This window comes from Podarcis vaucheri, assembly GCF_965113315.1.
Source record: "Podarcis vaucheri genome assembly, chromosome: 8".
Taxonomy (NCBI): Eukaryota; Metazoa; Chordata; class Lepidosauria; order Squamata; family Lacertidae; genus Podarcis; species Podarcis vaucheri.
The window spans coordinates 93,730,404-93,752,822 of NC_138766.1; the positions used below are offsets into that span (position 1 = coordinate 93,730,404).

Sequence of the window (22,419 nt, forward strand, 5' to 3'; positions counted from 1 at the left end):
AAATTTAAATAAAACTGGTAGAAAGTTTCTCATTACAAGTCTTCAGACAACCCTGCTCGTGTTGTCGATTGCTTGCAATAATCTTTCAAATGTATAAATTTACTCCAGGCCTTTTGGAATACTCGATCACATTTAACAGATTTCCACCCGGGATACAGGGTCCTGTATACCCAGGAAAACCCGGACGCATGGCAACCTGCCCCCTGGGTCATTGGGGTGACCCGTTCCCCCCCTTGAACCTCTTCCCCCTCTGCATTGCAACATCCCTTTTGAGCGAGGCGTTCAGAACCGTACCCACAAAAGCTGCCCTTGGCATGGAATGGGGGTTGGCGACCCGGTCAGCTTCCTTCCCTGCCATCCCTAATAATAATAATATTATAATAATAATTTATTATTTATACCCTGCCCATCTGGCTGGGCTTCCCCAGCCACTCTGGGCGGCTTCCAAAAAATATATTAAAATACTGTAACGCATCAAACATTAAAAGCTTCCCTAAACAACAGGGCTGCCTTCAGATGTCTTCTAAAAGTCTGGTAGTTGTTGTTCTCTTTGACATCTAGTGGGAGGGTGTTCCACAGGGTGGGCGCCACCACCGAGAAGGCACTCTGCCTGGTTCCCTGTAACTTGGCTTCTCGCAGTGAGGGAACCGCCAGAAGGCCCTCGGCGCTGGACCTCAGTGTCCGGGTAGAACGATGGGGGGGGGGGAGACGCTCCTTCAGGTCTACTGGGCTGAGGCCATTTAGGGCTTTCAAGGTCCGCACCAACACTTTGAATTGTGCTCGGAAACGTACTGGGAGTCAATGTAGGTCTTTCAAGACCAGTGTTATATGGTCTCGGCGGCCGCTCCCAGTCACCAGTCTAGCTGCCGCATTCTGGATTAGTTGTAGTTTCCGGGTCTCCTTCAAAGGTAGCCCCACGTAGAGCGCACTGCAGTAGTCCAAGCGGGAGATAACCAGAGCATGCACCACTCTGGTGAGACAGTCTGCGGACAGGGAGGGTCTCATCCTGCGTACCAGATGGAGCTGGTAGACAGCTGCCCTGGACATAGAACTGACCTGTGCCTCCCTGGACAGCTGTGAGTCCAAAATGACTCCAGGGCTGCACACCTGGTCCTTCAGGGGCACAGTTACCCCATTCAGGACCAGGGAGTCCTCCACACCCGCCCGCCTCCTGTCCCCCAAAAACAGTACTTCTGTCTGGTCAGGATTCAGCCTCAATCTGTTAGCCACTATCCATCCTCCACCCACCTCCAGACACTCACGCAGGACCTTCACCGCCTTCCCTGGTTCTGATTTGAAAGAGAGGTAGAGCTGGGTATCATATCAATTCTAGAGACGAGCCTCGCCCGCAGCGAACCCGGAATTCCACGTGCGTGCGAGAGTTCTGCTCTCCGTAGATCTATAGCCCGAAACGCGCTCTGGGGGCGCCAGGCCTGACTAAACGATTGCCGAGCCCCGCAGGGGGAAGGGAGCGCGCCGAGCTATCGATCGGAGGCGGGGCGCCATTTTCCCGGAAGTGGGGAAGGAAACAAAGCAGCCGGAGCCGGGTAAGGCCTTGAGCTTCTGGGGGGGGGGCAGCCCTGGACTGGGGGGGGGCGAGATTTGAGGGAGGGGGCGCTGGGGGGGGGCCTGGTCCTCGGGGGGCCCTTGTGGGGATGCGGCCCCCGCTCGCCTTCTCCCTCTCTTATTTGGGGAGCCATTGCTCTCTCAGACCTGGGGGGGGGAGTGGGGCCCGTGGACGCCCCCCCCCCTCAGCTGGGGCAGCTTCCCCCACCGCCAGGACGCCCCTTGGCTCTCTGTGGGTCAGTCAGGATTCCCCCCCCCTTCCATCCCTTCTCCTCTCTCTTCCCTCCTGCCTGCCTGCCTCCCTCACAGGGTTGTTGTTGCTGCTGGGGGGCAGAGCTGGCCTGGTCTGAATCACCTCTAATAATAATAATAATTAATAATAATAATAATTATTATTATTATTATTTATACCCCGCCCTCCCCAGCCAGAGCTCAGGGCGGCTCTCAGCCCAGCTCAGGACGGCTAACACCAGTAAAATTACAGTAAAAACATAACGCGGGGGACGACCCCAATTTAAAATACAGGTTAAAATGCAATTTAAAATGCAGCCTTATTTTAAAAGTAGCCCATAGATATAATAATATATAAGATTAATAATAATAATTTATTTATACCCCACCCATCTGGTTGGGTTTCCCCAGCCACTCTGGGTGGCTTCCAAATGAATATTAAAAACAATACAGCATCAGACATCAAAAACTTCCCGAAACAGTTGTCTTTTAAAAGTAAAATAGTTATTTATTGCCTTGACATCTGTGGACCCCCCCCCCAGCTGGGGCAGCTTCCTCCACTGCCAGGACGCCCCTTGGATCTCCATGGTTCCGTTATCCGTCAGTCAATGGGCCAGCCAGGATGTGCCCCCCCCAATCCCTTCTCCTCTCTCTTCCCTCCCTCCTGCCTGCCTCCCTCACAGGGTGGTTGTTGTTGCTGCTGGGGGCGGGGCAGAGCTGGCCTGGTCTGAATCACCTCAATTAATAATAATAACTTTTATTTATACCCCACCCTCCCCAGCCATATTTATTATTATATATAATAATATATTATTATATATAATATATTATATATAATAATATATAAGGTATAATAATAATAATAATAATAATAATAATAATAATAATAATATATTTCTACCCTGTCCATCTGGTTGGGTTTCCCCAGCCACTGTGTGCGGCTGCTTCCAGTATTAAAATACAATAATTCATCAAATATTAAAAGCTTCCCTAAATAGTAAACTTCCTCCGCTGCTCTCTCTCTTTCCCCAGAGGAAGCTCCTCGGGGCAGGGACCTCTCTAGACCACACTTATCCCCAGTTTGGGGGAAAGGTAGGGCCAGATATAGGTTTGACGAGGCCCTCAGCTCCTGAAGGTAATGGGGCCCTTTCTATGTCCAGCTCTCCTTTGTCAGCAACAAATTGCCCCTGTTTTTTGGGTTGAATATATGCTATATGGTCATTTATCTGATAGGTATCTAAAGCCATTTGCACATAACAAAATATGTATTTTATCAAAGTAATTGATATAGAAATGAGCAAACCAGTGATATTTTAGGGAGCAGGCTAGCTGGCGGGGCCCATTACTTACATCACAGGAGCCTACACAACACAAAACACTGTTGCTGTATGTAGGTTTTATTTTATTTGTTTTTTTATCTTATATTTTGGAAATGTACATCCAGTTTGGTTTTTTCCTTTAAGTTTTTTGGGGCCCCCAAGAAAGTGGTGCTCTAAGTTATAGCTTGTTAAGCTTATACATATATCCGGCACTGGGGAAAGTCTCCATTTATTGTTGAAAAACACTCCCCCTTTTGTTTGTTTGTGCGCTGGAAAGAACATTACCAACATCTCCTTAACAGCAACTTTCCTGTATCTGCTGAGGTCCTCTCACAAATTTTGCAAAACCAAGTTAGAGATGAGCTTGCAGTATCTCCAAATCTGGGAGAGTTGTGTACAGCTATTAACCCAAATAAAAAACAACAAAGCATACGGACCTGATGGGATGCCTGCCAAAGTCTTCAGAGTGGATGGAATAGAACTTACACAACAACTGCACAAGCTCATTGAAAAAATCTGGGGGAGAGAAGAGATCATAGCAGGGATGCCAAAATTATTGATTTCTTTTAAAAAGGTGACAGAACTGATTGCGGAAAGGCTATGAGTGATCACCAAAGAAGAAGAAGTTGTTTCAGGGCTATTTAGCCAAGAAGAGCTTGCAGGGTTGCCATCTAAGGTGTAATGTGTAAATTTCAGAAGTAGGACATTCAGTATTATGGGAGTAGCCTCCCGACCAAGATTAGACAGGCTTCCCTCTCTTGTCAGCTTCAGGTGCTTGGCAAGGACTTTCATATTTCAGCATTTTAAGGGAGTTCTCTGTCCTAGGATTAATTTTCATGGTTCTTATTCTTTCCCTTATTTTTAAAAAAACCATTTTATGTAAACTACTTGGAAATTCTGAATATTAAGTACTTGGAATACAAAACCTAGCAAATGAACAAATGTGGAGGGAAGTTTAGCTGTGACTTCTTACCTGCTCTTATCTCAGGCACCTTGCGTGTTGGTGGTACTTTGGATTTCAGCTGCGGACCCTTGGAGGAAGAATGTTTCATGGAATCCCAGCAGCCCCTGGGATGGGAGGTGAGTCCAGTGCTGCTTTTGAGCTAATTCTGCAGTGGCCAGAGCAAATGCAGGGACTTCTTGGACCTTGAGTCTTAGCCTATGGTATGCATGGGGTTTTTTTGGAAGCGTTTTTATATATTTCTTTATAAAAATACGTATCAATTGCCCCTTCACATAAAATATCAAGGCAGTGTAAAGCAAAATATGTCAGTGTAATAAAACGTTAAATACAGTGGTACTTCTGGTTATGTACTTAATTCATTCCAGAGGTCCATTCTTAACCTGAAACTGTTCTTAACCTGAAGCACCACTTTAGCTAATGGGGCCTCCCGCTGCTGCCGCGCCGCCGGAGCACGATTTCTGTTCTCATCCTGAAGCAAAGTTCTTAACCTGAAGCGCTATTTCTGGGTTAGCGGAGTCTGTAGCCTGAAGCGTATGTAACCCGAGTTACTATTGTACCACCAATACGAGATACGGTGGACGCTCGGATTGCGACCATGATCCGTGCGGGAGGCACATTCACAACCCGCAGCACCGCATCTGCGCATGCACAGGTTGTGATTTGGCGCTTCTGCGCATGCACGACTGCCGAAACCCAGAAGTAACCTGTTCCGGTACTTCTGGGTTTCGGTGGGTGCGTAACCCGAAAAACGCAACCTGAAGTGTCTGTAACCTGAGGTATGACACTAGCGCAACCTGAAAGAATTTATAAACAGCTGAATAGGTGTGTTGGCATAAGATCTTGAAGAGAAGCCTAAGAATAAATGGCAAGGATGCTGTGTATATAACCTGTGTGCTGGGCATGGTGTCTCCAAACCCCCACTGATCTTGGGCTCCACTTCCAAATTCTTTTGTGTTCTGGCATAAGAGAGGTCAGTCTGTGGCTGTTAACCACGATGGTTATACAGTGGTACCTCTAGATACGAACGGGATCCGTTCCAGAGCCCCGTTCGCATCTAGAGGTAAACGTAACTAGCGACGGCACGCCTGTGCACATGCGCATCGCTTTTCGCCGCTTCTGCGCATGCGCGCAACGTCATTTTGAGCGCATGCGCAAGCGGCGAAACCCGCAAGTAACACGCTCTGTTACTTCTGGGTTGCCGAGGAGCGCAACTTGAATGCGCTCAACTCGAAGCGTATTTAACCCGAGGTATGACCGTACTCTGCTTCTAAAGTCAGAGGCAGTTGCTGGAAATCACAGGAGGGCAGAGGCTCAAATCCTGCAAGCATCTGGAGAACATTTCTCATGTTCATGGCAGCAGTTTGGGAGCAAAGTTGGTCTCATGTATTTCCGCCTTTTTGTTTTTCAGCCCCAGCGAATAAGCCGGAACTATATGAGGCAAGTGATGCTGTTTCCCTCGTGGCTTAGTGGAAACTCCTTTCAAATGAGGGACAGGGAGTGGGTTGGGGAGGGGGAGTTGCAGTATTGCGGGGAATTTCAGGCACTCCCCCAGATTGCAGGACTGCCAGCCAAAGCGTTCCCGATTTGGGCAGGACTCCCCTGGGGAACTCCCCTCGCTGCTCCTTACAAGGGCATTTGGGGGCCTCCCATAGCCCAGACTTGAAAGTCCCCAATGCCCCAACTCTCCTTTCGTGTGGTGCAAAGATTTGGTGGATCCAATGTCACTCTCCTTTCCCTTGCAGGAAGTGAAGTTATACAAGAATGCCCGGGAGCGAGAGAAGTGAGTATTTGCCCCAATTATACCCAGCTCTAGTGTGTGTCGTTGCAAAGGACATGCTCAGTGATGTCTCAGGCCACACCTCTGTTCAACTCCCGCTCTGATTACCTGCTCTGAGTCCCCACAGCTAATTCTCCCCTGGCCTCCTCGCTGGCCCAAGTAGGACCAATTCAGCCAGCTAGCCCTGGGGATTAGGTAAAGGGACCCCTGACCATTAGGTCCAGTTGTGGCCAACTCTGTGGTTGCGCCACTCATCTCGCTTTACTGGCTGAGGGAGCCGGCATACAGCTTCTGGGTCATGTGGCCAGCAGGACTAAGCCGCTTCTGGAGAACCAGAGCAGCGCACGGAAACACCGTTTACCTTCCCGCCGGAGCGGTACCTATAGATCTACTTGCACTTTGACGTGCTTTTGAGCTGCTAGGTTGGCAGGAGCAGGGACCGAGGAACGGGAGCTCGCTCCATCGCCGGGATTCGAACCGCTGACCTTCTGATCAGCAAGTCCTAGGCTCTGTGGTTTAACCCACAGCACCACCCGCATCCCATCAGCCCTCGGGATTATCTAATGCTTATTTCCCCTAAATTGATTTCTGAATTTTATTGTTATTCATGTTTTTATACTGTATTTTATGTTGTTTTTACAATTAAGTGTTTTACATTGCTGTAAGCCACCCTGAGCCCGGTTTTTGAACCAGGAAGGGCGGGGTATAAATAAATATTTATTATTATTAACTCTCTCTGCCTGGGAAAGGGCTTGATTGACAGGAAGGGGGAGCGACTTTTGGAAATTCCGCAGTTGTGGGAGTGGTCTGAGGGGCTGAGTCTTCTTTAGGAAAGCAGTTCATAAGATATCAAATTCTGCATTAATTGCTGTTGGGATGGATTTGGAAAGTAGGGTGGAATGCATCAACTATTAATCATCCTTCCTCTTACTCACTTGAGTAAGTTGGGTGTCTAGTTTAGCAGAGTTAAAATATGCCATTCTATGCTGCATTAGCACTGAAACTTTGGACAAGGCTGTGGAGCTTTCTCTAATTATCCAGGATAACTTGGGCATCCTGCCTTGTTTAGTCCTCTGAATAAAATAACGACCCAGAAGTCTGTGGTATAAGAGTATATAAATATTGTTTCCCGACATAAAGTTGCAGACTCGATTCAGGTAGAAAATAGCAGTGAAATAAGGTGGGCAAAATATACAGTGGAACCTCGGAAGTCGAACATAATCCTTTCTGGAAGGACGTTTGACTTCTGAAATGTTCGAACTCCAAGGTGCAGCTTCTGACTGGCTGACAGCTAGGCTGTTTGCAGATCAGAAGCTGCGTCAGATGTTCGGGTTCCGAGGAACGTTCGAAAACTGGAACATTTTGACGTCCAAAAGCCGAAACGTTCCAAAATGGAGGTGTTTGGGAACCAAGGTTTGACTGTACTTCAGAATTGCAAAATACCATATTTTTTGCTCCATAAAACGCACCTAGTTTTTGGAGGAGGAAAACAAGAAAAAAATAGTCTGAATCCCAGAAGCCAGAACAGCAAGAGGGATCGCTGCGCAGCAAAAGCAGCAATCCCTCTTGCTGTTCTGGCTTCTGGGATAGCTGCGCAGCCTGCGTTCGCGCCGTAAGACACACACACATTTCCCCTTACTTTTTAGGAGGGAAAAAGTGAGTCTTATAGAGCAAAAAATACAGTACATTGTTTAGGTCAAAGATGGGGCTTGTGCTTTGGGGGAGCACAGATCTTGCATCCTTTGCCTATGGCTGCACAATGACAGAGTTTTCCTCCGGTGGGAGGAAGTGACAAGGATTGTTTTCCTATTGTTACCACTACACCAGAGCCAGTGTGGTGTAGTGGTTAAGAGCGGTGGACTCGTAATCTGGGAAACCGGGTTCGCGTCTCCGCTCTTCCACATGCAGCTGCTGGGTGACCTTGGGCCAGTCACACATCCAAACTCTTCTTCTTCTTCCGCCTGGGCTAGCAGAGGATGTGACCTCACACAGAGTGCCCTCTAGGACTTTACAGGGAGCGCCATGTGTCTTAACCCTTTGCTCCCCAGCAACTGTGGAATTTTATATTTTGAGTGCCGTGTCATTTCCCCACAAATGCAGGAGCCCTTGTCTGAAAGGCACGTGAGAGGTCAGCATGCCCCTATGCCCCCCCCCAAGGCTCCTGGCCTCTGTCAGAGTCTCTTTTCTCAGAGGGAAACGGGTCAGGGTGCAGCTGGACCTTCCCAATTGACTCGTTTAACTTTGCTTCAGGTACGACAACATGGCTGAGCTGTTTGCTGTGGTGAAGACGATGCAGGCTCTGGAGAAAGCCTACATCAAGGACTGTGTCACCCCCAACGAGTGAGTTGACAGGCACCTGGAGGGATCTGAGGCAGTGCCACTCTGGGTTCATAGAATTGCGGGGGTGGCAGGGACACAGAGGGCCACCTGATTCAAGCCCCTGCAGTGCAGCTCCCTCAAGAGATCTGTAAAAGAGACGAGATCTGGGGCAGCATTGCTTAATTCAGGAGTGGAGCAGGGCAGCGTCAGTCATGGGCAGCTGTTAAGTTTGTGGGTCGTAAATCCTTTGACCCACCAAGTCCGCTGCAATGGCACTGCAATAAATCTGAACTTATTGCCACTCCGACAAACTTCAGTGGTGCCCACATGCTGCCACTCTTCTCAGTTGCCGGATAATAGCAGAGTTCACACGCAGCGTAAAATGGCTTGTCTGTGGCGACGTGGTGTCTTCAATAACTCAGCCCGACACCAGTGCTTCTAATCTAACACTATTTAGAAGCATAACAAACAGATAAGAAAACCTACAGAATCTAGCTGCATGCTTTCAGCTTTCTGCCTCTAACAAAAATGAAATTACCTTGCTCACATTCTCAGACTGCTCTCTGCAGCCCCCAGAGAGCATAAGGTAAAGGGACCCCTGACCATTAGATCCAGTTGTGGCCGACTCTGGGGTTGCGGCGCTCATCTCGCTTTACTGGCCGAGGGAGCCGGCATACAGCTTCCGGGTCATGTGGCCAACATGACTAAGCCGCTTCTGGCGAACCAGAGCAGCACATGGAAACGCCGTTTATCTTCCCACCTATTGATCTACTTGCACTTTTGTGCTTTCAAACTGCTAGGTGGGCAGGAGCAGGGACCGAGCAACGGGAGCTCACCCCGTCGCGGGGATTTGAACTGCTGACCTTCTGATCGGCAAGCCCTAGGCTCTGTGGTTTAGACCACAGTGCCACCTGCGTCCCCCAGAGAGCATAGATCAAAGGAAAATGCCCGGGTCATGTGAGCCATGCACCCAGTGAATAAGAAAGCTTCCTGGAGTGTAACTGTCCAGAACCACCAACGCAGCAGCTGTGGAGAAAAAGGGGGCAGGGCTAACGGTGGAGGCTCAGCTGAAGAGGGTGGGCAGCCGATTCCATGTGGCCCCCTGTCCCTCCAGGTACACTGCAGCTTGCTCCCGCCTCCTAGTCCAGTACAAGGCAGCCTTCAAGCAGGTCCAAGGCCCGGAAATCAACTCCATTGATGACTTTTGCCGTAAATTTCGGGTAAGCAGTTGGTGCTGAAGGGCGACGTCTGCAGGGGCGGCGTTGAGCGGGGAGCGGTGTCCTCTGGTCCCAGCTGTGCAGCCAGATTCTCATCCCTGGGTGCCAAACCTCTGCTCCTTCACCCCAGAGTGCAGATGAAGCGGCTTTTCCCAGCTCCTGACCCGCCTCGAGGGGATCGAGACCATGGCTGGGGGAGCCTGAGGGGATCCCTGTGGGAAAGTTGTGGCTGATCTGTGTTTCGCTCCTTTGAGCGTCCCTGTTTCCTCTGTCTCCCGTAGCTCGATTGCCCGCTGGCCATGGAGAGGATCAAGGAAGACCGGCCGATTACCATCAAGGATGACAAGGGCAACCTCAACCGCTGCATTGCAGACATCGTGTCGGTAGGTGGGCAGGGGGAGGGAGGGACGACCTGGAGCAGAAGGGCGTCTCTTGGGGGTCCTTCTGCCGGATGCTCCTTGGGCCCAAACTGAAGGTCTTTTCCTTCCTTCCAGCTCTTTATCACAGTGATGGACAAGCTGCGCTTGGAGATCCGGGCAATGGATGAGGTGAGTGAAATGAGAGGGGTGCTTCCACCCAAAGGCGCTGCCCTCCCCAGGCCAAGGTTGGTCAGGGGGATGCTATGAGCACCTGAACATCTTGGAGGTCCCGGGCCACAGGGAGGTTAGGCTGGCCTCAACCAGAGCCAGGGCTTTTTCGGCCGTGGCCCCGATTTGGTGGAACGCTCTGTCACAAGAGACCAGGGCCCTGCGGGACTTGACATCTTTCCGCAGGGCCTGCAACACAGAGCTGTTCCACCAGGCCTTTGGCCAAGGCACAGCCTGACCCCCTCTCTCCTTCTGTAATCCTTATAGAACTCTAGCCCAATGGTTGCCATTAATTAGATTTTGAATTGATTTCAATTAATTGATTGTGATTTTATGTGAACGGTGTCACTTTTATTGTTGTTAGCCGCTCTGAGCCCGGCTTTGGCTGGGGAGGATGGGATATAAATAAAATTTTATTTTTTGTTGTTGTTATTATTATTATTGACTTGTGCATTTGTTGTGGGGTGTTAGATATTGCATGCTTTCCAGCCAAACTACAGGCACAGATTTCGTTGTGAAACGGGCAAGCAGTTGATAGGATCCTGTCTCTAGGTGTAATCACAATGACGGTGTCCCCAAAAGCAGTGTCTAAATCTTACGAAATACATACTCCCTACATGTTCACAGGGAGATAAAGCTATCAGTGTCTGCTACCATCATCACCCTGCCTTTTGACACTTGAGATGAGTGTTTTTAGGACCCAACGTACTTCTGTAATTTTGCTTTCACCCACCCTTAGGACCTTGCTTATTTATTTTTGTTTATAAAAATATTTATATACCGCTAAATAATAAAAATATACCCAGAGGTGGTTGACAACATATAAATATATAATGATAATAATGAAGTAGTTTTGTTTTTTAAGCATCGATAGACCATGGTGGAAGGATGAACTCTTAATTGGCTGCATTGACCTCGCAGAATAGAACAGTTTTCAGGCATTTGAAAGTTGGCACAGAAGGCACCTGGGGGTGAAGGGAGGGGAAGAAATTGTAATGATAATAATATTAGTAGGCAGTTGCAGGATCAGAAGCATTCCTGTCCCTAAGGGATGCTGGATTAGAGAGGTCTTTGGCCTGATCCAGCCACAGGGCTCTGTCTATACCCTCCTTCATTGGTGGTTTCCAGACAGAAGAGGGGTGGCCCTCTGTCAGCAATTCTTTAATTTAGATTCCTGCAGTCGTGGGCTGCACTAGATGACTCCAGAAGACTCTTGGGGCCCCTTCTGCCATCCTGATTCCATGGTTTGAAGCACGTTTTTCACAATTTCACTATACGCTTAGTGAAAATTGCTTGGTGTCCAGAGATCAGCAGCTGCACCTGCCTGCCAAGACACTTCCTTGAGTGCTTTCTGGCTTGGAAAGGATGGTGGGAGGTTGACCAAGGAGGGCTGCCCAGTGACCTTCCTTCTCCCTCTCCTCCTCCTCCTCAGATCCAGCCTGACCTCCGGGAATTGATGGAGACCATGAACCGCATGAGCCACTTGCCCCCGGACTTCGAGGGGCGGCAGAAAGTGAACCAGTGGTGAGCATTTTCCCCATAGAATTAGGAACTCTGGTTTCTCTCCTCTTACCCTTTTCGATTATTCTAAAATGAAACGGTTGTCGGGGGGGGGGGGGTGTAAAAAAAGGTAAAGGGACCCCTGACCATTAGGTCCAGTTGTGGCCAATTCTGGGGTTGCGGCGCTCATCTCGCTTTACTGGCCGAGGGAGCCAGTGTACAGCTTCTGGGTCATGTGGCCAGCAGGACTAAGCCACTTCTGGCGAACCAGAGCAGCGCACGGAAACGCCATTTACCTTCCCGCCAGAGCGGTACCTATTTATCTACTTGCACTTTGACGTGCTTTCGAACTGCTAGGTTGGCAGGAGCAGGGACTGAGCAACGGGAGCTCACCCCGTCGCAGGGATTCGAACCGCCAACCTTCTGATCGGCAAGCCCTAGGCTCTGTGGTTTAACCCACAGCGCCACCCACATCCCACCTGTCTGGTGGGGGGACTGCAGCAAAGGCTGCGCCTCAAAGCTATAGCTTTTCCATCCCAGGTGGATTGGCGGAAACGCCCGAGGTCTTTCCGTGCGGCTTCCAAACCTCCCCCAGCCTGCGCTCACTTTTCCGCTTGGAACAGGGAAGAGGCCAGAGCCATCTGCCTCTCCTACGGCCCGTCAGAGGCATTTCCCAGGAGAGGCTTCTCTTTCCTCCCCCCGGTATATTGTGGAGTCACGAGGAGGGAGGCGGGATGAGAGGGGAAGAGACAAGACGCCCCTTCTCTCCCTCTTGCTCATTCCGCTCCAGCGCTTGATGCTTCTTGCTCTCCCTCCAGGCTGCAAACTCTGAGCGGCATGTCGGCTTCGGACGAACTGGACGACTCTCAAGTGCGGCAGATGCTCTTTGACTTGGAGTCTGCCTACAATGCCTTCAACCGCTTCCTGCACTCGTGAGGAGGAGGAGGACGACGGGCTTTGGGCCTCGTCGACAGCGGCCACATCATGCGGTTATAGAGCCATTGTGCCGGGGATGAGAATGTACATTCCCCCCATTGTCCCTCTGAATGCGAGGACTCGTTTCCCCTCCTTTGGGGTGGGAAAAAGAAACTCCCTCTTGTCAATGTTTAAGTTCCACGGCTCTCCTATTTTCTCATTCATTGCATTGTATAGTATTTGTGTCCACTTCTCTAAGGGGGTGGGGAGGGAGTCTAATAACGCACCGCGGAAGGCAGCAAACAACCGACAGCTAACTCTCTTTGCCACCTGAAGGGGGTCAGTGGTGGGGCAGGTAAAGTCTGTGTGGTGCTTGTATTTATTTGAGTGTTGCTTTTGCCTCAGAGAGGCAGACTCTACCAGTCTGAAGCAAATAAAAAATATTTCTACATTCACAAATGGTGGCCTTATTTCTTTGATTCAGATGGCTCTTTTTTCCCACCCAGAGGTGACTCCAATACGGTTCTAAAAATTGGGACTTATTTCCCTGGTCCCGTATCCCAAATGAGCTTTCAGAAAGCAGCAGCTTATGACTTCTTTCCGTAGCCCGAAGCTCAAAACACACAGGGTCTGCGCAGCTTCCCCACCCCTGTGGCACCACTACCTGCCCATTCGAGACCAGCAACAAAGTCACAGGACAGGCAAGACGAGGGACGACACAGCATCTTTGTGTTGCGAGGCATTCAATAAATATTGGAAATCACATCACAGAACTGCTGGGCAGCGCAAGCGGTGAGAGAGCAGAAGAGCCTTGGAGCAGGACAAAGGCAGCCGCTTTTTACATCCCAATATCCCTGTTTCTCAGCCACCACACCAAACTCAGAATATAATTCATAATGGCAGTATTGAGTTGGTCCTATTGGAGCTCTGGACGCACCTGTGCTGGGCAGGTGTCTAGTCCCGCCCTAAGCAGCGCAACACCAAGCTATCTCCCTTCTTGACATCCCTTGAGAGAGAAGACAGACACCCCTTGCTTTCATCTGGCCTATTGGTGGCCCTGGACCATGCCAGCTTACAGGAGCCCAGGAACTGCCTTAAGTCCACGGCCGCATTGAGCAGCGCGATCCCAGACTGCTGGAGCCTGCGAAGCGTTTCAGAGGCGGCTTCATGGGTGAGGCCAACAGCACATGGAGGAGAAGCATCGCGTCCTACAAGCAGTGGCAGAAGAGTTTGTGATGCCGTGTGACTGAGTGGAGGGAGGTGCCCGGCGGGCCACGCCACAGCTCCGCCACGTCCCGCTGGTCACTCCTGCTCAGGTGGCGAGTGCAGAGCTGCAGCTGAGAGACGTTCGAGGAGAGCTTTGTCCATGTCACGCTGTCCAGAGGCCCCCTCACGGAGCAGCCTAGGGAAGGAAGGAAGGAAGGAAGAACTGGAGGAGCCTCCTTTGTCCAGAATGTGGCAGCTAGACTGGTGACTGGGAGCGGCCGCCGAGACCATATAACCCTGTCCTAAGAGACCTACACTGGCTCCCAGTAACTTTCCAAGCACAATTCAAAGCATTGGTGCTGACCTTGAAAGCCCTAAACGGCCCCGCCTAGTATACCCGAAAGAGCATCCCCACCCCCATCGTTCAGCCCAGACAATGAGGTCCAGCTCCGAGGGCCTTTTGGCGGTTTCCCCCCTACGACAAGCGAGGTTACAGGGAACCAGGCAGAGGGCCTTCTCGGTGGTGGCTCCTGCCCTGTGGAACGCCCTCCCATCAGATGTCAAGGAAATAAACAACTGTCTGACTTTTAGAAGACATCTGAAGGCGGCCCTGTTTAGGGAAGTTTTTCATGTTTGATGTTTTATCATGTTTTTAATATTCCGTTGGGAGCCGCCCAAAGTGGCTGGGGAAGCCCAGCCAGATGGGTGGGGTATAAAGAATATACGTATTATTACTTTGAAAACTGGGCTCTCAGGCTACAACAGTCCAGCCACATCCCACAACTATGGCTCAGGTTCCTGAAGTTTTAGCTTTAGGATGCACTGAGGTGAAGCTCAGATTACTTAGCCTGCCCTTCATCAAAACAAAGATCCTCCTGCTTTTTCCCTGATCACATCCTAGTTTTCCGCATGCTAATTCCCTTTAGACAAAATAAATTTTGCTTTTGGTTTATTGGACTGACGTCTAGAGGGGTGCATGAGAAAACCACAGGACTGCGGGCAAAACAACAGAGCAAGGCTAATCCAGCTGGGCCACGCAGAATCCATTGCCCTTCAGCAGTTCTGGAGGGGAGGTCCAGTCAGGGGCGGCCGATTAAAAACGGCTCCAGCACTCACCAGCCAAGCTGAGGAACTGGAGGCCCCGATTCCTTTCCTCGAGGGCAAGTAGCAGCGTCCGAAGACCAACAATGCCGATTTCAGGATTTGCTGACAAATCCAGCGAGACTAAAGGCAGGCAGGTAGGGAGGTGGCTGGAGAAAGAGAACCAATGTCAGAATCAGGAATGGATGGATCTGGTTGCATTCTGCTCATCTACGCTGAAAATTACAGAATTGTAGAGTTGGAAGGGACCCCCAAAGCTCATCCAGTCCAACCCACTGCAAGGCAGGACCCATTTATCTATGAGAAAAAGTGGGAGAGGAGTAGGAAGCCAAACTCTGGAACCTCCAGGGGCCACAGAATCGCAGCTAAGGAATCTCTTGATGGCCGGCCATCCAAGCCATTTAAAAACCACCATCTTCCAAAGTGTCAAAGCAGCTCTTCCCGTCAGAAACGAGAGCTTCCTCAATTAATCAAAGCATACCTGGGAAATGTTTTGCTCAGAGTACCAAAAATGGAGGTGAGGAGCCCTTTGCCGCTGTCAAGAATGCCTAGAGATATGGCCAATGTTGACCCTCCCCGCTGTGGAAGACACCCACCCCCTGCCAAAGGGTTCAAAAAAAGCACAGGACCCACATTCCCTCCACTCACCTAGCCAGCTCTGCAACAGCGTCATCGTTGAGGTGATTCCCAGAGAGAGCCAGGTGGTTGAGAGCACAGCCTTCCTGCACAGAGAAGAACGAAGATTCAGAATGCAGAAAATTAAGGTGTGCAAGTGACGGGATTTTCTCCAAGACCTAGTCAGGTGGGGAAACTCAAACCGCGTCCCGTCGTTTCCTCACACAGCAGAGAAGCCAGGCCAGGGCCAGCAAACATTTTCAGCAGAGGGCTGGTCCACTGTCCCTCAAACCTTATCAGGGGCTGGACTATATTTTGAAAAATAAATAAATAAATGAACAAATTCCTGTGCCCCACAAATAACCCAGAGATGCATTTTAAATAAAAGCACACAGTTTACTCATGTAAAAACATGCTGATTCCTGGACCATCCGTGGACCGGATTGAGAAGGCGATTGGGCCGGATCCAGCCCCTGGGCCTTAGTTTGCCTACCCATGAGCCAGCCTTCCTCCTCCCCTGTCTTTCACCAGAGCACAACGGGTCAGCTGGCTGGGCTGAAGGCCTGAGGTTCCCCAGAATGCTCGCCTCCCTGCTGGCACCCGATCGACCGTACCTGCGCCAGGTACCTGGCCACGGCGTCCTGCAGAGGCTGCTGGTCCCCTGGCCTGGCGCCCACGGAGCTGATGTCCAGGTGGGTGAGATTCTCAGAGGGCAGGCTCTTCAGGAGCAGCTGCAGGGCAGAGGAGCCCAGGGCATTGTGGGAGACGGTCAGCCGCCTGAGGTGCACGGCTCCTGAGGGAAGAGAGCGCAGGAGGAGTTGGCAGAAGTTGGGGAAAGCAATACAGGTGGAAGGGACCTGCGCGGCCATCTGGTCCGATGCCCCATGATGCAGGGACCACAAGGAAGTGAAGTGGGAGGGAGCAGGAACCTCCAAGGGCCGCAGGAAGAAAAGCGTCCGCATTGGCACAGGGGCTTCATTTCGACAGGAAAACACCACCCATTGTCATGTCCCGCCCCCAGAAGAGAGACATTCAGGAATGCCCTCACACAAATCAGCTGAGCAGTTTGCTTATTTACAGAAGCGCTTCTGTCCTAGCATTTGACAGAATATTCCGACTGCTGTACAATGGCATCGTATTTTTCGCTCCATAAGACGCACCTAGGTTTTAGAGGGGGAAAGCAAGAAAAGCGAGAGCTGCTTGCATGGCTTCTGTCCCGCTTTGCACAGCTCTCACTTTTATTGCCCATCCCTCCTCCCACCTCGCTGTAAGAGGAGGAGGAGACACTGGGAGAGGTGCTTTGCTTGCTTTACAGCGAGGCGGGAGGAGGGATGGGCAAGCAAAGTGAGAGCTGCACAAAGTGGGGCAGAAGCCATGTAAGCGGCTCTCGCTTTGCTTGCTCCCGTCCGTCCCTTCTCCCGCTTCACTGTGAAGCCAGCAGAGCAAGAGTGATAGCTGCACAGCACCTCTTGTTCTGCTGGCTTCCCAGCAAAGTGGGATGAGGGACGAAAGGGAGCCCTTACACGGAGCCCCTTCCGTCCCTCGGAGGCAGTCTGTCTGTCCCTTCTACCTGCTGGGGGGAAAGCCAGCAAGAGCCCCACACACGCTCCGCCTGGCTCTTTAAAGGGAGAGGCTCCCACCTGCATTCGCTCCATAAGACACACACACACATTTCCCCTTACTTTTTAGGAGGAAAACAGTGTGTCTTATGGAGCAAAGAATACGGTAAAACATAAAGCGCTTAAAAAATAAAAAGACAGATAACCGGTAGACCGGCTCATCGAAAATAAAATAAGGGCTGCAAAGGTCTTCAAGCACAAAAAGGCTCTGAGCCACATCTTGTGGGACACCCGTGTGTGTGTGTGTGTGTGTGTGCGCGCGCATCATATTGTTTCGGTAAGTGTAATGTTCAGTTCCCAGCAAATCTGTCTGCCCCTCCATCTCCAATATTTATTTATTATTTATGTTTGCATTTACATCCAACTTTTTTCTCCAAGGTGCTCAAAGCAGAATATGTGATTTCCTGCCCCCACCTCCATTTCACCCTCACAACAACCCTGTGAAGTAGACCAGTGCTAAGAGATCACGAATGCCCCAGGGCCCAGGGTACCAGGTGAGCTTGATGGCCAAGTGGGGATTTGCACCCTGCTCTCCCAAAAGTTAAGAGTCCCTAGCAGAGAGGAATGGTCAAATTAAGCTGCTGGATTATGCTGAAATTGCAAAACTGACTGGAAGACCCAGGAACCAAGGAGACCTGAATTTCAATAAAGAATGGGGAAATTTTTATAATTTATCTAGGAGACCACTGTAAACAGATGAAAGCACTAGCAGGATTTTTATAACACTTGTAATGTAACAAATATTATGGACAAGACGGAAAGATATAAAATGTGGATTGTGGGGAAATATGCAGTTAAAAAGGTGTACAGTGGGACCCAAGGAGGGGGAAGGTGGGAAGTCCAGAGATTTGTAGAAATCCTCATAGAACACTAGCCCAATGGTTGCCATTAATTTGATTCTGAATTGATTTTAGAATGAATTGATTTTAGAATGCTGTGTTTACTTTTACTGTTGTTAGCCGCTCTGAGCCTGGCTTCGGCTGGGGAGAGCAGGATATAAATAAAATTATTATTATTATTATTATTATTTAATTTGGATTGCTATGAATTAATATTTGTAAAACAAAATAAAAATTATGAAAAAATGAACCCTGGTCTCTCCGGTTCTAGTCCAACTCTCTTAAGGGCTACATCCTACAGGCCAACAGAATTAACTGTGCAAAGCCAAGGCAGATCAGACTTGCTTAACTCATCCTGATCTCCCTCGTGGTCCCTTCCAACCTGACCGTTCTACGAAATCCAGCTCTACTGGACCTGATCCCTGCTGCAGCGCCGACGCTTTTTCCTGCTCCTCTTACCTTTCAGGGCACTGTCCAGCAGGAGGCGGTAGTGCTGCAGGAAGGCGGTGGTGAAGCCGCAGGCTTGCAGTCGGAGCGTGCTCAGGACCGGGCAGGCCTGGACCAGGGAGGCAAGGGGCTGGGTGCTGCCGTCCCCCAAGGGGTTCAGGCTGAGGTCCAGCTCCTCCAGGTTCTGAAACAACAAGGGGTGTGGGTTCGAGTGAGATGGTGGCAGAGGGAGGGCTAATAATAATAATAATAATAATAATAATAATAATAATAATAATAATTTATTATTTATACCCTGCCCATCTGGCTGGGTTCCTCCAGCCACTCTGGGCGGCTTCCAACAGAATATTAAAATACAATAACCTGTTGTATTGTATTGTTAAAATACAAGCCACTTGTCATCAGATTGAGGGCAGAAAGAAGGAGTCAGAACCCCGAGATGGGCTGTCTCACATAGGGCCTCAAAGGTCTGCATGAATCTCAGCTTCCTATTTTTAAAATAGCAACAACAATAGCAATAATAATAATAATAATAATAATAATAATAATAATAATAATAATACAGTTGTACCTTGGATCTCAAATGCTCCTGAACAATCAAAACCAGGAAGTGAGTGTTCCCGAAATTTTTTCGGAAGCCAAACGTCCAGCTTGGCTTCCAATTGGCTGCAGGACACTCCAAGTGGAAGCTGCGCCTTGGAATGCATTCTGCTCGAGAAGCAAGGCACAACTGCACTTTTATTATTTCTATGCCCCACATCTGCCTGGGTTGCCCCAGACACTCTGGGCAGCTTCCAGCAAAATAGAAAAACACAACGAGACACCGCACATTAAAAACTTCCCAATACAGGGCTGCCTTCAGATGTCTTCTACAGTGGTGCCCCGCAAGACGAATGTCTCGCAAGATGGAAAACTCGCTAGACGAAAGAGTTTCCCGTTTTGGAGGTGCTTCACAAAACGAATTTCCTATGAGCTTGCTTTGCAAGACGACAATGTCTTGCGAGTTCCTGTGGTCCCCCCCCCTTTTCTAAGCCGCTAAGCCGCTTATCAGCTGATCTGATAAGCCGATAAACCGCTAAAAGCCGCTAATAGCGCTAATCCATCAATGGGCTTGCTTCGCAAGACGAAAAAACCGCTAGATGAAGAGAATCACAGAACGGATTCTTTTCGTCTTGCGAGGCACCACTGTAAAAGCCATATATTTGTTTATCTTACCAGGCTTCTAGTCCTCGTGGTGCAAGCAAGCGAAGATCTGAAGCCTTGTGGAACTCCCAAGCCCAAAAACCTTTGCCCACCCTCTTCCCATCGTCGTTTGGGCTCCATCCTCAGCTGCACTTCGACATCTTGCCCCCCCAAGAACCACAGCCCTTCCAGGTAGGACAGGGCACCCTCCCGCTTCCCAGCTCCTCTGCCGCCCCTACCTGGAAAGTGACAGAGCCGGAAAGTCCTGCGGTCAGCTTGCGCAGCCCCTGGGGTCCCAGCCGGTTGGCCGAGAGGTCCAGCGCCTCCAGACCGGGGATGGTGGCGACGGTGGCGAGCAGCTCTTCCGCCGAGTCGTCGCCCAGGCCTGCCCCGGGGAGGCACAGGCGCCGGATGGAGGTCTGCAGCTTGAGGGCACGGAGGAGAGGCGTCAGGTGGAGGCGGCGCAGGGCCAGGCCCGGGACGTTGAAGGACGGACCCGATTCCTGGCACTCCAGCAGCTGCAGGAGTAATCGGTGCTCCCCTGCCAGCCGGGGGGAGAGAGAGAAAGACACACAGGGCACCAGGCTTCAGTCAAGGCAAAAGACTCACAAACCAAGCCTTCAGTGTCACTGGGCCAGTCCTGCGGAACTCACCGCCACTAGACATTTGGCAGGCCTGCTGAAATCATTTCTATTCTGCCAGGCCTGTGAAGGCAATTCAGAATGCAGCCTTTCACAATGGTTAATCAACGTCTGATTTCTTTATGGTTTTAATGTATGGTTCGGAACTGGTCTGTGACCGTAATAATAAAATTCAATTCAATTCAATTCAATGTATGGTTTTATGCTTCTATTGCTATAAGTGGCTTTGATAGGGGTTTTTTTAAAAAATGATATAGCAGTATGCAGACATTTTTACAGATAAACCAAGATGCAGAATAGCTCAGTGGGTAAAGCATGAGACTCTTAATCTGCGGGTCATGGATTCGAGCCCCATGCTGGGCAAAAGATTCCTGCCTTGCAGGGGGTTGGCCTAGATGACCCTTGGGGTCCCTTCCAACACTACAATTCTGTGGAAAAGCCAGCATAGCCGTCACAGCAACTGTCTTGCGGAAAAGGGGAAGGTTCCTCTTTGAAACCCCTTTGGGAAGAAGCCCCTTCTCTGAGCCCAACAGGACAGAAGGCGCTGCGTCTGAACTGGGGCAGAGCAGCAACAGCAAGATGCCCGCAACCTCCTGAGGACACCCCCCCCCCGGGAACCCATCTGCCAAGAGAGGCAAGCTCTGAAGGTCGCGGGGGGACTCAGCGACACCCAGGCCCCTCCACAGGGGAACTTGGGCTTACCCACAGCCAGGCTCTGGCAGGCCTTGCGGTATCTCTCCACAAGGGGCGGCAGGTCCCAGGACTGTACTTCGGCCAAGACCTGCCAGGGGGAGAGAGAGAGAGAGAGGTCAGCAGGGGGGTCAGCTGGGGCCCAAGGAAGGTGGAACTCCAATGGGAACACCTTTCCTTTTATTTCTATATATATAAAGGTAAAGGGACCCCTTTACCTCGCGGACGACTCTGGGGTTAATAATAATAATAATAATAATAATAATAATAATAATAATAATAATTTTTTATTTATACCCCGCCCTCCCCAGCCAAGGCCGGGCTCAGAGCGGCTTACAAGCAATAATAAAAACAAGATGAATGATTACAACTTAAAAACAAAAATAAAATACAACATTAAAATAATGGAACATTAAAATATTAAAATGTAGCCTCATTGCAGGAGAAGGAAAAGAAAAAAGAAAATGGTGGGGAGGGAATCAAATTGGTTCCAAGCCAAAGGCCAGGCGGAACAACTCTGTCTTACAGGCCCTGCGGAAAGAAATCAGATCCTGCAGGGCCCTGGTCTCATGAGACAGAGCGTTCCACCAAGTTGGGGCCAGTGCTGAAAAGGCCCTGGCTCTGGTTGAAGCCAATCTAACTTCCTTAGGGCCCGGGACCACTAGGGTGTTGTTATTTATGGACCTTGAGGCTCTCCGTGGGGCATACCAGGCGAGGCGGTCCCGTAGGTACGAGGGTCCTAGGCCGTGAAGGGCTTTAAAGGTCAAAAGCAGCACCTTAAATCTGACCCTGTACTCCACCGGGAGCCAGTGCAGCTTGTAAAGCACTGGATGAATATGCTCCCATGGCAGAGACCCCGTGAGGAGCCTCGCTGCTGCATTCTGCACCCACTGGAGTTTCTGAGACAGCTTCAAGGGCAGCCCCGCGTAGAGCGAATTATAGTAGTCAAGCCTGGAGGTGACCATCGCATGGATCACTGTGGCCAGGTCGGGGCGGGAAAGGTAAGGGACCAACTGCTTGATGCGGCGAAGGTGGAAAAATGTCGCCTTGGCTGTTGCTGTAACTTGCGCCTCCATGGAAAGGGAGGCGTCAAGGATTACACCCAAACTCTTAACGGAAGGCAATGGCACTAACTGGGCCCCCTCAAGAGAAGGGAGTTGGTCCCTCATCCCCATACCATCCCGACCCAGCCATAGGACCTCTGTCTTCGAAGGATTTAGTTTCAATCGGCTCCCACGAAACCATCCAGCCACAGCTTCCAAGCATCTGGTCAGTGTGTCCGGGGCCGAGTCAGTGTGGCCATCCATCAGCAGATAGAACTGAGTGTCATCAGCATATTGATGACAGCCCAGCCCAAAGCTCCGGATAATCTGGGCAAGGGGGTGCATAAAGATGTTAAAAAGCATCGGGGAGAGAATTGCACCCTGCGGCACTCCACACACCAAGGAGTGGCGTGACGACATTTCCCTCCCTAGTGCCACCCTCTGTCCCCGACCAGAGATAAAAGAGCACAACCAGTTACGGGCTATGCCCTGTATCCCCACGTCTGCGAGGCGGTGGTCCAGAAGATCATGATCGACCATGTCAAAGGCTGCTGACAAATCTAAAAGGATCAGCAGCCCTGACCCGCCTCGATCCAGTTGTCTACGGATATCATCTGTTAGGGCAACCAGAGCCGTCTCCG

The 22,419-nt window shown here is 50.3% G+C and overlaps 2 protein-coding genes across 2 annotated transcripts in view; one reads left to right on the forward strand and one right to left on the reverse strand.

Moving 5' to 3' along the window:
* The first annotated feature begins 1,417 nt into the window (after positions 1 to 1,417).
* On the forward strand, positions 1,418 to 12,854 carry VPS28 (VPS28 subunit of ESCRT-I). Its single transcript, XM_082235946.1, has 10 exons — positions 1,418 to 1,547; positions 4,105 to 4,196; positions 5,489 to 5,521; positions 5,827 to 5,860; positions 8,108 to 8,197; positions 9,291 to 9,396; positions 9,675 to 9,776; positions 9,888 to 9,941; positions 11,413 to 11,504; positions 12,299 to 12,854. Exons 2-10 carry the CDS (start codon positions 4,160 to 4,162, stop codon positions 12,414 to 12,416), a joined length of 666 nt encoding a protein of 221 aa, XP_082092072.1. The 5' UTR covers positions 1,418 to 1,547; positions 4,105 to 4,159; the 3' UTR covers positions 12,417 to 12,854.
* A 267-nt stretch (positions 12,855 to 13,121) lies between these two features.
* The window catches only part of TONSL (tonsoku like, DNA repair protein), a 34,144-nt gene continuing 24,846 nt past the window's right edge, over positions 13,122 to 22,419 (reverse strand). The window contains exons 20-26 of the mRNA XM_082235478.1: positions 20,748 to 20,826; positions 19,644 to 19,945; positions 18,235 to 18,406; positions 15,932 to 16,110; positions 15,351 to 15,424; positions 14,718 to 14,851; positions 13,122 to 13,797 (exon numbers count right to left, since the gene is read on the reverse strand). Of these exons, the coding sequence (XP_082091604.1) occupies positions 13,604 to 13,797; positions 14,718 to 14,851; positions 15,351 to 15,424; positions 15,932 to 16,110; positions 18,235 to 18,406; positions 19,644 to 19,945; positions 20,748 to 20,826 (1,134 nt within the window). The 3' untranslated portion in view covers positions 13,122 to 13,603. The remainder of the gene's footprint in view (positions 13,798 to 14,717; positions 14,852 to 15,350; positions 15,425 to 15,931; positions 16,111 to 18,234; positions 18,407 to 19,643; positions 19,946 to 20,747; positions 20,827 to 22,419) is intronic.

What these genes read in the sequence shown, in the direction of transcription:
- VPS28 (XM_082235946.1), top strand. Translation starts at nt 4,160, where the DNA reads ATGTTTCATGGAATCCCAGCAGCCCCTGGGATGGGAG. An exon ending in AATGCCCGGGAGCGAGAGAA is followed by an intron (nt 5,861 to 8,107) that starts GTGAGTATTTGC and finishes ACTTTGCTTCAG; the next exon opens with GTACGACAACATGGCTGAGC. An exon ending in ACTTTTGCCGTAAATTTCGG is followed by an intron (nt 9,397 to 9,674) that starts GTAAGCAGTTGG and finishes TGTCTCCCGTAG; the next exon opens with CTCGATTGCCCGCTGGCCAT.